The sequence below is a fragment of the Leptosomus discolor genome, chromosome 2, assembly GCF_034619465.1.
Source record: "Leptosomus discolor isolate bLepDis1 chromosome 2, bLepDis1.hap2, whole genome shotgun sequence".
Taxonomy (NCBI): domain Eukaryota; kingdom Metazoa; phylum Chordata; class Aves; order Leptosomiformes; family Leptosomidae; genus Leptosomus; species Leptosomus discolor.
In genome coordinates this window covers 46,566,075-46,580,049 of record NC_141392.1, presented here as the reverse complement: position 1 = coordinate 46,580,049, position 13,975 = coordinate 46,566,075, and the positions used below count along the sequence as shown (strand labels likewise).

General features: G+C 40.1%; 1 protein-coding gene across 2 annotated transcripts in view; it reads right to left on the bottom strand.

Annotated features, from left to right (window-relative positions):
- Positions 1–365: 365 nt before the first annotated feature.
- Positions 366–13,975, bottom strand: part of COG2 (component of oligomeric golgi complex 2) — a 32,039-nt gene continuing 18,429 nt past the window's right edge. Inside the window, exons 12-18 of one of the 2 annotated variants that reach the window (XM_086482365.1) lie at positions 13,136–13,287; positions 11,511–11,711; positions 8,947–9,019; positions 7,598–7,740; positions 5,144–5,283; positions 2,271–2,451; positions 366–646 (exon numbers count right to left, since the gene is read on the bottom strand). In XM_086482365.1, the coding sequence (XP_086338491.1) occupies positions 545–646; positions 2,271–2,451; positions 5,144–5,283; positions 7,598–7,740; positions 8,947–9,019; positions 11,511–11,711; positions 13,136–13,287 (992 nt within the window). In that variant the 3' untranslated portion in view covers positions 366–544. Of the gene's footprint in view, positions 647–2,252; positions 2,452–5,143; positions 5,284–7,597; positions 7,741–8,946; positions 9,020–11,510; positions 11,712–13,135; positions 13,288–13,975 lie in introns of both variants that reach the window. The other variant, XM_086482364.1, reaches the window with a different exon arrangement.

Below are 13,975 nucleotides of genomic sequence, written 5' to 3'. Positions count from 1 at the left end.
AAGAAAACAAACAAAACCCAAAACCCCATATTCCACGATGAGGCAAAGCAGGTAAGTGCAAAGCAGTAACAAGAAACAGTAGATTCCTATTCCTGTAAGCACTTTTTTTTTATTCCAGAAGAGCTGGAATAAAGTTCTTTTGAAAGCTTTTGACAGCCACCAATGAATACATTTGATTCAAACACACAAGGGACATCAAAAGTTAGGAAGACAATTTATTACCTATTATTTTCATCATATAATATCATTCTTCTACATTTTAAGATGTACAACAAAAATAAAAAACACATTTTCTTCTACTTTAATTCTATAGTAGAAAGTTTAGAATTTTTTATTTGCTTTCCATATAATGGAAAACTATGGTAAATTCTCAGTCTTTTGGTGAAACAAGCCTGTCTTGACAGAAAATGCACTGATTGGTTGCTCAGGATACATTAGGAAGCACTTCATTGCTACTTATTTTGGTAAAATAAAAAAAGAGCTAAATTCTCTCTCCCTCTTTTAAGGACACGGCTTATCTTCAATCACAGGCTTTCAAAACCATCTAGGATTGTTCCGCTGTAGCCTGATCCTTGGCAGTTAGAACCAGCTCTGTAAGGGCTGAAAAGCTTTTTATGCTGCTTGTTTCCAGTCCCATCTTTCGTATCTAAAAAGACACAGAAGAAACATTAATTTTCTTTGAAACATCAAAAGCTCACTAATTTTTCTACTTAAAACATTTCACAAAGCATATGTTTTGTCCTGCATTGACATGTGGCACTGCATATAGCACACACTGGAAAAAAAAATATTTGTATCCAACTTTGCTCAGTTAAGGCTTTCCAGTTAATGCAGTGTCTTGCACGGAAATATTTAACCACCTTCTAGGCAACTTGTAACTGAAGCCAGTTGGAAGTTTTCCAGTGAAACAGTCAGAAAGAGAAACTTGGCTGTACATTTGTTTTTAATGCATTGATTTCAACCGAAATTTTTTCAAACCCCAAGTAAAGTTTCTGGGCAAAACTTTAAAGATAAACATGAACACATCCAAGAACAGCCGACAGCATCATGATGAAGGCATTTCAATAGGCTGCAAGAGCCTATGGTTCTAGCCTCAAACTTCCTGGGGGATGAAAACCGCTCTACAAATAGAGAGGTTGCTACGACTCATTTCCTACCCAGGAAATCCACTGCTCTGACAATTAGAAAAATACAGCCATGAGAAAGCTAAGAGTGCACTGAAAAAGAAAAATCTGGATCTAAATAAAACCATAATGAAAGGATTCTGAACAGGTGTTCGCTGCTGGAACTCTTTGTAATGTTCACACGCACCAAACAGCTCCTAAATGATTATCAATAATCTATCCCAGTTCAGCCTAGATTCACATTGCAGTGACGTCAGTGCACGTAATAGGAATAAAAGAACAAAAGCCCAACCCCGGCCAAAACCTGCCAAATAACAGCTCTTGTCAGTAAGATTTCCATATGCCCACTCGAATCTTCTTCCTTTGTGATAAGTCTCAGATATGAGAAAAGCAGCACCTGCTCACACCCAGGCAGACTTTATCTACCTGTTACACTGCATCAACAGCATCTGCTCATGAACAAGACTGACAACTGCTTGGCAACTAATGACAGGGACTTGCACTTGGAAGTTTGTTTGTTTCTTTATATAATTCTCAGAAATAAACGAGTACAAAACAGTACGCTTATACAATTTGATGTAGCTACTGCACACATTTCCTGGAGTATCATCATCTTTTATTTGTTTTGTTATTTAAGGTCTCATATTTGGCACTGAAAGGAACTTACAGTTACACAGCACAACAAGTAAGGCTAACATCTTCAAAGTGCTTGGGAATAGACCCTTGACTACGCAGTAAGTCAAGCCTGGAAACATCCAGAGAGAAGGCAAACAAAAGCAGGGCCATACAGATGCTTCCATCAGAGCTAAGGAAGGTCCCTGCCCCCTGATCTGTCCACAGAGTGTTTGATCTTTGTGCTTCTAAGACCTAAGCAGTACTTGAATTTTTAATAAGAAATACAAGCTTTGCAGTTGTGTAAGAAAGGACAGGAAAGCATGCATTCGGTAAGCGGTATCTACAAATCACCAAGGTCTCAAGTCACCTCCTTTATACAAAACAAAACCAAAGCAAAACCTCCAAAAACCAAAACCACACTGACAAAGCTTTCACGACCAAAAAACTAAGTCAAGCTTCCCTCTCCTCCTCCATCTCATTCCCTTCCAAAACCAGTAATAACAGTCAACAAACTTGTTTCTCATAACTTACTTGTTCTCCAAAATACTCTACATCTAGGGCCAGCTGCAGACGGATTTTGTTATCATCACTCATGCCCCCATTTGTACCAACAGGGTTTGAGGTTGCAGTTCTTCTGGCTTGCTTCAACCTTTTTAGGCTTTCTTCCATTTTCTTAACAGAACTCAGCACATCAGATACAGTTTCATAATACCTAAATTAAGGAATATTATTGAGAAAGAAAAAAATTACACTTTTACAGAAAAGTCTACTTCATACACATCCCTACATCACTGGCCCTGAGAAAAATGCTGAACAATGCTGAAAGGAGTAGTTTGCCTTGTGAGGAAGCTGCTTATAGTTCCATCATTATCAATTAATCAGTATTTCCATCATTAGTTCTAGAGGTCAATCTGAAGATTACTACTCAGTTTTGAAGTCTCCTTCCCATCATAACATTTTTGACCTGCTCAAGATGTTTGAACTCTATTGAGATCAAGGAATGCAACAGCTCAATTTCAAACAGTCTGAATCAGCCTCTGTTTACCACCAACAGCATTAAGTAAAATTCCTTTTACAAACACGACAAGAATAACAGCCCAATAGACAAAAAAAATACAGAGTTTTAGACAAGTTATAGAAGCTGAGGTGTATATGAGAGCATGCAAGCGCACACCAGACAGACATGCCTATTTCTAAAATGAAGAAACTGATCTAGGGCTCTCAGGAAGTTGTCAGGAAGTCACAACACTAATGCCAAGTTAGAAATGGTGTAGACGGAATAAAACACCACTTCCCACATACTGGGATCCACGTTAAAGAAAACGTAGAACCAAACAAGGTGAACAAATCAACTAATCTACAAAAGTTCAAAAAGCCTTATGGACTGAAATCTCATGCCTAAACAGGAAGGGAATAATATCATATAAACTAACAAACAGATGCCCAGGACAGCGAGCTGTTAAGAGGAGAAAATATGAGCAACAACAGGAAATTAGAGGATCCATAACAGAAGTGACCAGATTGAGTTATGTTCTATAATTCGCTAAAAATCTGTAACTTTCAATGGAACTTCTCTATGACAGTGATCAAACTACTACCGTAAGAATTAGAAAAGCTGAAAGAACCTTCTCAATGCTGACTTCTAAACAGAGAGGCAAAAGAAAGTAGGCAAGCCTTTTTTAAGGGACAATTAGACAGGAATGGCTAAAGAAAAAGTGCTTGCCAGTGCCATGGACGCTGTTTCAAGGTACCATCCTACAAAAAGTAAAAGTATACCAGTAAAAGTCAACCCTGCTCTTTTCCTATCTTAGTATTTCCTAGTCCCTCTCACTCATGAAGACTTCGTACTGCTGCTGTACTTTGAAGTTCCTCTACCATTTAAGCAAGTTTAGTCCTCAGTGATTTTTAACCAGTTTATGCTTTTTTCTCTTTTTCTCATCTGGATGCAAGATACTGTCACAGCAGGAAATTAAATGAATCACTTGCATCTGCACTCTCAATGAAGAAACTCCAATTCCTCCATTTAAGAATTCAGCTTGTCTCTTGTTCAGCGAGGGTAAGACATTTCAAAACAAACTGATCAAAACAATAACAACAAATAATGAAAACAGAATTCAACAGAAAATTTTAAGGAATTAACAAATGAACCTGCCAATCTTCCCTGTGTTTAACCACTGGGAACTAGTAAGTAAGTACCCGAGAGGTGCCAAAAGTGGAGCAGCAGGGAGTGATGAGGAGGCAAAGGGCAAGAAAGAACTCATGTTCTGACTATAGTTTAAAGCCTCAGTATGATGTGGCTAATTCTCAGAAAACATCAATCCAATGCTCAGCAGAGTCAAGAGACAAGCCGATATGCTAAGCATTATTAGGAAAATCATGTAAGGACAGACAGAAATCACAGCATCATACTTTAACCTGCACAGACTCTTCTGATCATACCATCTATGACCAGAAAGGACAAAGAAAACCAGCAAACAACTATAAAAATAGGAAGAGGAAAGAAATGTCAAAATAGGCTAAGGGGACTCTTTAGCCTGAAGCAAGAGATATAAAAAATTACAGCTGGCGTGAGGAATAAACTGTCCACAATGCCAGAAGTAGGGGGTACCCAGTGAAATTTTATCTGGCAGAACGTCCAAACAAAAGCAAGTTTTGCTTCCTCATGTTACACAGTTTAACTGGCTGAACTCACAGAATGCAACATCCCATGGCAGTATGAATTTAAAATACAGCTAGACAAATATACAAAACAAAATCCCCTAATGAACTTAATGCAGATGGATATTCCTACTCAAGAAGGCCTCATGATGCTAACTAGGAACCAGAAGATCTTCTAGATAAAGTACTGCTTTACTGCCTTATTAAACTGTGAACAGTTAGACTCTTCGGCAGTTAAAAAAAAATCCAAAGTGTGGTTTGTTTGGTTTTTTGTTTGGTTGTGTTTTTTTTTTTTTTTTTTTTAAACCACTAAAAAGTTGGATAATCATTACATATGTTAAAAAAGTCAGAGGAAAGCAGAACTCAAGTTTCTTGAAAATTTCACCATTGTTCACTGAAAATAACATGAGGTTAAGGTCTTATGTCAATTCTGAAACAAAATGTAAATTTTTAGTTCACTGTTCCATTACTAGAGCTAAATCAATTTTTCAAATGCCCTACCCACAATGTCATGGTTTGCACAGGTCTGAGCAGAAGCCTGTTCTCTGGATTCCCTGCCCTGCTTTTCATCTGCTTAATAAACACCAGAGTAAATCTGAAGAAATACACCCTGCCAAAAGAGCGGTATATTCTTGTTTTCTTTACAGTTACGTTAATTCATAGTGTTTTGGTTTTTTTCCTGTGCCCATTCAATGGACACTGGAGTTTTTATTTAATACAAAGAATGTTCTGTATGGTTCTCTTACTTCTGTGTGCTTTCAGAGAGGGCACCTTCCAACCAGTGATGAATCATGGGCTGCTTCAAGGTATCTTTGTATTCATTCTGCAATCGGTAGAAGGGCTTAAGAGCGCTGTCAACATAAGGTGAAGCTTTAGTTGGCACCTCCTGGTAGATGACAGGGAAACAAGGTGGGGGGAAAGAAGCAGTAATTTACTTACTGAAAGTATCAACACCAAATTCTAGCACATATATAAAATGCTAAGCCTGCACTTCAGCAAAGAGACACATGCACCACTCATGACAAATCAATGAAGAGGTCATCACACATAGGAAAGACACCATCACAAAATCATCCAGTAGTGTTATACAGGGTGGTGTAGTACAGAACAAGGTTCAAAATGACCAAAGCTTTTTGAGAGATGAATGTGCCAGGCCAGCCACTCCTATTATCAGGGCATGATCCTGAATGCTCTTTCTGCTCACACAGATTTCAGAAAAAGCTGATCAGACTTGGTGTCCACAACAGACTATTGTATCTTTGTTAAAATACCTACTATTTCGTACTATACTTCGCTAAATTGATGACATTGTTCCTTCTGTTCTTATATCACCCTGCTCCCTCAGTATATTTTCCAGAATAATGCTTTTGGGATAACTAGGATTCCCTCAGTACCATCTTCTCAGCTAGTTTTGGTTGCAGAATGCTTCATCTCTCCAGGGATGATTACACACATGGCTTGGGTGAACCTCACGCATTGCAAAGCAACAGAACGTATCCAGGATACAGAAAATCTCTGACACCTGAAGTACCTTATTAACCTCTTAAATAAGAGTTCCAAATTTCAGAACTTGGCCAAGCAAAATAGTCTTTGCACATCCAATTCCTGCAAAGACTATCTTCATGCCAAATTCTGAATTCTGCTGAAAAATCAAAGTATTAGGACATAGTAAAAACAAAGTTGCCAGGACTTCACATGACTGTAATAATGTACCTTCTCTACCCAAGTTGTCTCTCTCCTGTTTATCAGTTCAGGCTTCACACCACATAAAGCCAGTTAGACTGACGGCCAAGAGAGCAATGCAGTCACACTCGGGGAGTACAGAGCTCAAGCCAGCAACTCGACTGACTTGAAGGTGGCCAGGTCCTATGGTGCTTTTTCGGCACAGTTAGCCCACCACCTGCTTAGACACCCCATGGACAACTGAGAGATTACTGCAGTCCATAAAATCACTACGCAGAGTTTGCTTTCAGATAACTGAGCTAAGCAGTGTAGGGTTGTTGGGTTTTTCACCCTCCTTGGACTTATACACTTTGTTCAACTCTTTCCTTAACTTTAAAGTAAAAATATTCTCTGTTAAAGACAGAACAATCTAGTCACTACATCGATGAATTTATTAGCCTTGAGGTTGTTTCTTCTTTTTAGATAAAATTTCTGATTATGTCCTTAAAACTAAGACAGTGAGAAATCCTAGTAATAAACTAATAAACTACTCCCTTAGGAACAATTAATCTTCCAGCTTACCCTAAAAGTTTAGCACTCAAAGAAAATTTAATAACCTTAAAAGAAGACAACTGATCAGCCCTATTTTTTTTTTTTTTCCATTTAGCCACTGAAAAAGTACAGCATTGCTGGTGGCAGCGCAGTTTCTTCATGCTGGCCAGGAAAGTGCTCTTGATTTTGGTGAGTCAAGGCAACCCCCCCCCCCAAACAAAAACACCCCACAAACAAGTAGGAAGAGAAAGCAAGGGGAGACAGGTGAATAGGGAAGAACTGCAGCCTTTCCCATTTCAGCCTGCCTTCTGTGTTCTAGCAGACTGTGGTTCCTGTTACTCCAATTTTTCCTCTGTTGTCTGAATTATATCAAGCTAACTACCAACACGACTATGCAGAGAGCCTGGCAAAGGAGGCAAGTCACAGTAGCAAAACAAGCCAAGATCAGACAATTAGTTTTGGTACTGTATTTCACCATTACTTTTTATTAGTTTCTCAACAAATTACTCTTTTTTTTTTAGTCATTCTCATCTTGTTCCTTTTGTGCAAGATACTTCTTGAATCAAATCCAAGCAGCTAGCTCACTGGAATGAAGTCTCTCGACATAGCAGACAGAAGTGTCACCCTCCCAAAAGAAGCCTGCTACTCAGCAGCACTGCATCTTATGAGATATGCTGTGACATGAGGGAAACACATTTATTCTCATTAACCCTCTTCCTTTTGTGCATCAACAGCTCTTGCCCTTCCTTCTATCTCAGGCATGTGCTATCATCCTTGTTACCCTACCTAAAATGTTGAAAATACCTTTTGTTTGCTTTGCAATGAGGTAAACCATAAATCACTAAGTTACCTCAAGGTATTTAATAGGGCTCTTGACTGTCAAGCAGATATAGACAGACCTGAAGAACTCATAAATGTACTGCCTCGTTAACGTTCTTAGCATGACCTTTCTGAGATTTATTTTTTCAGCTGCAACCAGCACTGACCTTATTGGTTCTCCTATATAATCTTGGAACTTCCAGTGCACTCTTCAGGTAAGCGAAGGAGGACTCACTGAGATCCTGGATAATCCTGTTATTCAAGGTAGGCACACAGGCTGATAAAGAAGTCTTTGAGTCTTCCAAGGCTCCTATTGAAGTAAAAATGCTAACATTTAAACTGAGCTACCTGCCCAATCACAACACAAATGATGAACCCCCCCCCCCATCATCCCAGTGTCACTCACTATACTAGATGGCTGCTGGTGTCAAATACAGGATTCTTACTAAATAAACACACACCAGCCATATATAAAACATCACCAATAACATCGACCATTCCTCAGCCAGAAAAACAGATGGAGGGAAGGAAATAAAAAAGGAGTAAAGTAACATTCTCCAGGTTCATAGTTTTTTTTCACTATTACCAATGTAGCAAAGGGCTTGAATCAAAAGGCTCTGACCTATCAAGGAAACTGTGGTTGTGAAATTCTCTCTTGCAGTACCTAAATTCCCTACGGAGTGACTGGAACATGCTCAACTTAATGTTGTGATTGACAACAGACCATCTACTGACCGGGGGACGTGCACAAGCTCCTACTTCTCTTATGGGCGTGGACACCTACCAATAAACCTGATGTAGAGATTCAAGTGGAATTCACAGTGCAGAACTTATGGCTATATTTGAAGATAGGGACTAGGTCACTCAGCTACATGCCTGGCTTTAATTACTAAATTAAAATCAGACTACATGTTTCACATGGAGAATGATCAGATCTAAAAACAAACAAAAAAAACCAAACAGAAAAAAAAAGAGGCTAAAATACTTAATTGCTTCTGTCCTCTGAAGTTAAGGTATCTACCTACGAAACCTTGATAACTTTCCTCTTCACATGATTGACCAGGCCAGAGAGAGAAAATTCTTTTTAGAAAAATAGTCTAGCTTCAATTGGATAACAGAAAGCCTCTCCTTACTTCTTCCTCATCTCCTTTACAGGTAGGACACGAATCTTCCAGTTTACTGTCCCCCACTTCCTGGAAAAGCATCCTAGTAACTGGACAATGACGAGTTACTTACAAAAAAAACCTAAACAAAACTCTCCCACAAAAAACCACCCCAAAACCCCAAAGCACTTCAGACTCACTCAGTTTTAATCAGATGTTTTCCAGACTCAACAAAATAGTTTCTATTTAACAATTTAAACCTAAAGCAAGCTTCATTAAGTAATAAAAACATTAGTATTTTAAAATATTTCATTGTAAATAATGAAACTGCATGTAAAGGCTGATTCTGTTTGGTTGGCAGAGGAGATTTGGGAGAAAGGGGAAAGAGACTCAATTCAGCCTCTCAGCTTTACCTGCAATACAAGATACATTCTTGAAGCCAATCATTTCAAGTTTTGGTTTAATCATTTCTAAGATGTCAGGAATCTGAACAAAAAAACCCAAGAGAGATACAGTCATGTTATAAAAAAATATTTTAATTACTTTTCCTACATTCTGTAAGTTTCTGTGCTTCAAAAGACACTTTCAAACTTTTTTGTATTTTTACTGCATTTATGGGTGTGCTCATTTCGGCTGGGATAGAGTTAATTTTCTTCACAGTAGCTGGTACAGTGCTGTTTTGGATTTGTGCTGACAACAGTGCTGATAATAACCCGGTCAACATGACTGCGCAATGTGAATTTGCAGTGCAGAAAGCCAATCACATCCTGGGCTGTATCAAGACAACTGTGGCCAGCCGGTCGAGGGAGGTGATTCTCCCCCTCTACTCTGCTCTGGTGAGACCCCACCTGCAGTGCTGTGTCCAGCTCTGGGGCCCTCAGCACAAGAAAGACATGGACCTGCTCGAGCAGGTCCAGAGGAGGGCCATGAAGATGATCAGGGGGCTGGAGCACCTCTGCTATGAGGACAGGCTGAGAGAGTTGGGGTGTTCAGCCTGGAGAAGAGAAGGCTCCGGGGAGACCTTACAGAGACCTTTCAGTGCTTAAAGGGAGCCTACAGGAAAGGTGGGGAGCGACTCTGTATCAGTGAGAGTAGTGATAGGACAAGGGGTAACTGCTTCAAACTGAAGGAGGGGAGATTTAGATTAGATAGTAGGAAGAAATTCTTCACTGTGAGGGTGGTGAGACACTGGCACCGGTTGCCTAAAGAAGCTGTGGCTGCCCCCTCCCTGGCAGTGTTCAAGGCCAGGTTGGATGGGGCTTTGAGCAACCTGGTCTGGTGGAAGGTGTCCCTGCCCATGGCAGGGGGGTTGGAACTAGGTGATCTTTAAGGTCCCTTGTCTCGGTTCTGCTGGGATAGAACTACAGCCCAGCCACGCTAGGCAGGCTGTTAGCAGTTTCAAGTCAAGCCAGGGCAGCTGACCCGAGTTATCTGACACCATAATGTCATGCTTATTATAAAGGGTGAAGGTCTGCTGAGGAAGGAGGGTTTCTGTGGGATTCCTGCTGGAGTTCTTGCCGGGGTCCCTCTTGCTCCTCCTCTTCTCCTGCTCCCAAGGACTGTGAGGGTCAGGCATTCTAGGCTGAATATAACTTTGTATCCTGTATTTCTTTTGTTGTTTCATTAAATCTGTCTTCAACCTTGGGATTTCCTCTCCTTTTCCTGATTCCCCTTCTCAACTGGGGAGGGGGTCATCAGGTGACAGAATATCTGCTCTATTTTAGCCCCAGCACAGGCTAAACGTAGATATCCCTTCCAACCCAAACCATTCAATGATTCTACAATTCTATAATACAGAGATGCTGTCGTTACTGCCAAGCAGCACTGACACAGAGTCAAGGCCTTTTCTGCTTCTCGCCCCGCCCCACCAGCGAGTAGGCTGGGGGTGCACAAGCTGGGAGGGGGCACAGCTGGGACAGGTGACCCTGACTGACCAAGGGACATTCCACATCGCATAACACCATGCTCAGCATAAAAAGTTGGAGAAAAAAGGAAAGGGTGACGTTCAGAGTTATGGCGTTTGTCTTACCAAGTACCCATTATGTGTGACAGAGCCCTGCTTCCCTAGGGGCGGCTGAACACCTGCCTGCCGAGGGGAAGTGGTGAACTAATTCCTTGTTTTGCTTTGCTTGCACACACAGCTTTTGCTTTACCTGTTAAACTGTCTTTATCTCAACCCATGAGTTTTCTCCCTTTCACTCTTTTGGTTCTCTCCCCCATCCCACTGGGGGGGAGTGAACGAACGCCTGCATGGAGCTTAGCTGCCGGCTGGCCTTAAACCATGACAACGGGAAACCAGTACTAGAGGAATACAATATTCATGGGAACTAAGGCCTATGCACAAACCCTCTACCTTACTACTGTCCTCAGAGGAAATAATTTAGAATTAACAAACCCAGATGCAACTTGCAACTTCACAAATCACAGAAATTTCAGCCTTATTGACCAAAAATACACAGAAGTAATCCCTACTGGAAGAAAATCAATATCATACACCTCTTTTCAAGATTCTGGATCATTGGCAAAGTATAATCATGCTGATAAAACCTTTTTCAACCTCAAAAGCTAAAACTAGTAAACATTCAAAAGAGAACCTAATACTAAAGCTGAATATCTCAAACTCCAAGCTGCAACAGAGGATTTTACTAGCAAAGGTAAGACTCTAGCACAGTGACACTGTGCACCAAAAATGAGCAGAAGCATAGTATTTTTAGGGTCTAAATCCAGCAGCTACTGATAAAAAAAGAGTTTAAATACCTGAAGTAGTTTCTCTGTAATCTGCCATTCCAAAAAAAACCATGGAGTATTTATTTTGGGTGATATTTTCTATATCAGACTACTCCAGTTTTAGCATTTAAGATAAAAAAAAATAGCTTTATGGTACATCAAACAATTTCATGTCCTTAACAAGATGCCAAACAGTATTGGCACACAGATCAATGAAGACTCTTTTGTAAGTAAAGTCACAAGCACAAACCTGATCCTGTAGTTTGTCCAGATCTGCAGCAACATACACCAACTGAGTACTAGATATAGAAGGCAACGGCTGACTTTCTGGAGAAGACCCGTTCTCTTGGTCCTCACTGGGGTTGAGGCTTACAGAAGATTCCTTTCTACCAACTGGCACTGACTTTTTGCCTTCCTTTGTATTCTCACTGGAAATCGGCCTTACAGAAACCTGAAACATCAAATTGAGATGTGAACCCCAGCAACAGTGAAGGCAGTTGAAGCTGGACAAACAGAAACAGTGTACAAAGGATTTCTAAGTTCTCAGCATTAGAATGCCACAATTACAAGGGATATTAACATTCCTAAATTACATTTTAAAAGATACTTGTAAAACAGTTTTTGGTGTACTAAGGAGTTGGATGATTTGGAGCAAGTTTGTCACTACAGCAGAGACCAGTCCAGTCCTACAGCAATTTTCACCTATGTGGTGTTCAAATGAACTACTGCACTGGAGAAATGTGCAAGACCAAAAATGTGATCCTTATCTGCTTTGCAGTAACACAGTTTATTTTCATATGCTGGAATACAAAAATCATAACCACTCATTGCTGTCAAACCACCCCTTTCTCCCACCTCCTCAAGCCCTCTATTCTCAGGCACTTGCTTCACTCAACTACTGTTTTAACTCTGGTACTAATCAGCACTTCTCATAAGCCAATTTAGCTGAGAGAACTGAGTCACTGAGTCTTAAGAAAATGACACAGGGAGATCTCACTGCTCTCTAACTACCTAAGGGGCAGGTACAGAGAAGATAGAATCAGACTTCTCCTTGACGTACAGTGACAGAGTAAGAGGCAATGGACATGGACTGTAGCAAGGGAAATTCTGATCAAGTATCAGGAAAAAGTGGTCAGACATTGGACCAGGGTTCGCAGAGAGGTGTGAAATCACTGTCTTTGGATATACTCAAAATTCAACTTGAAAAGGTTCTGCACAACCTTATCTAAGCTGGCCCTGTTTTGAGCAGGAATTGGGACCAGATGACCTCCAGAAGTCCTTTGAAATCCCTATTATTCTATCATGCTGTCTTCCTACGATACAAGAAACAGGGTGAAAGTTGTATGGCTAGGAGAAGAGCAAAGCACAACCTCTCCTGCTCAGAATCAGGGAATCATTGATGTTGAGTCAGTTGCCCATGAAACTTCCAGTTTCAGTCTCAACACTGAGCAACTGATTCGGACTAACTTACCGCCCCCTCCCTTTTTTTTTTTTTTTCAGGGTTAGTGTTCACCTGGCTCAGTTTCACAAGCTCATTCACTGTATCAATAAGTAAACACTTACACAAACAGAACAAAACCAAAAGATTGTGGCTACATCTTTCAGTGGCAGAGGCAAACTTAAGCATACATGGAAGTATAGCCTTAGCAACCATCACACAGTAATACCACAGCAGCACCGATATTTGTGGTTAACAACATATTTTGCAGTGATACTTTTTATAAAACAACCTCATGAACTGGTTGAAAGTGCTAAAGAATGTTAAGTTGAGGAAAAAAGCTCTTAAAAATAGGTCACACACTTTGCTTCAAAAGGTCTCTTACTGGTTGGTGGACATACCCAATCACCAAAACCATAAGCATGCTGTTCTCTTACCTCACCAATGAACACAGAGTAGCGTGCCAAAATTTGCAGACTAAGTTTCCACAGACGATGTGCTAATAACGGTAGAAACATCTGATCTGACCAGCACTTCAGAAGACTCATCCAGACCATGTGAGTGGCCAAAAGACAGTAAGAGCTGCCAGCTAGAAACAATCAGACAACTAAGGTCAAGTTCCTGAGCGCTTTTTCAAAAGATGTAACATCAGCACAATTGCATTACCTGAGGTTTAAAAAGAAAGTAAAAAAAAAAAAAAAAAGTAAAAAAAAAAAGTCTTCCAAAAAGACACAATCACAAAGATCCCAAAGAGGATTTATTAAGCATTGTACGAAACAAACTTAAAATATTAGGTCCTCATTGCTTTAGACTTTAAATTCCACTAAGTCTTGCTGTAGCTGTGCAGGCAAAAGCAACAAATGAGAATTTGCCTGCAACAAAGGCAGCAGCAGCTTGGCCAAATAATCCACTTCAGGAAATAACATTTCCAGGATAATTTCTGGCTGTCTTATGAAGTTGTATTAGACAACAGAAATAGTCCCTTAGGACTGAACTACTGCTCCTGTCACAGTTGTATCCGAGATATCTGCTAGAAATGTCTAAAACACAGTAGGAATATCCATTTAATATTAAATATTTGTTTTAAATAACCAAATTTTTTAAAGCAGTTCATGCACTAACATTTTATAGCATACAATTAGAGAGCTAAGGAATGTGTCTGCACATTCCAGGCAAACACACTGAAGTGGCAGGATTTACGCATTTTGTCTCCAGTAGGATTTTTTTCTCCTTGCTCTCTTCAAAAAGCGTGTGTGTATATACACAGACACACATAT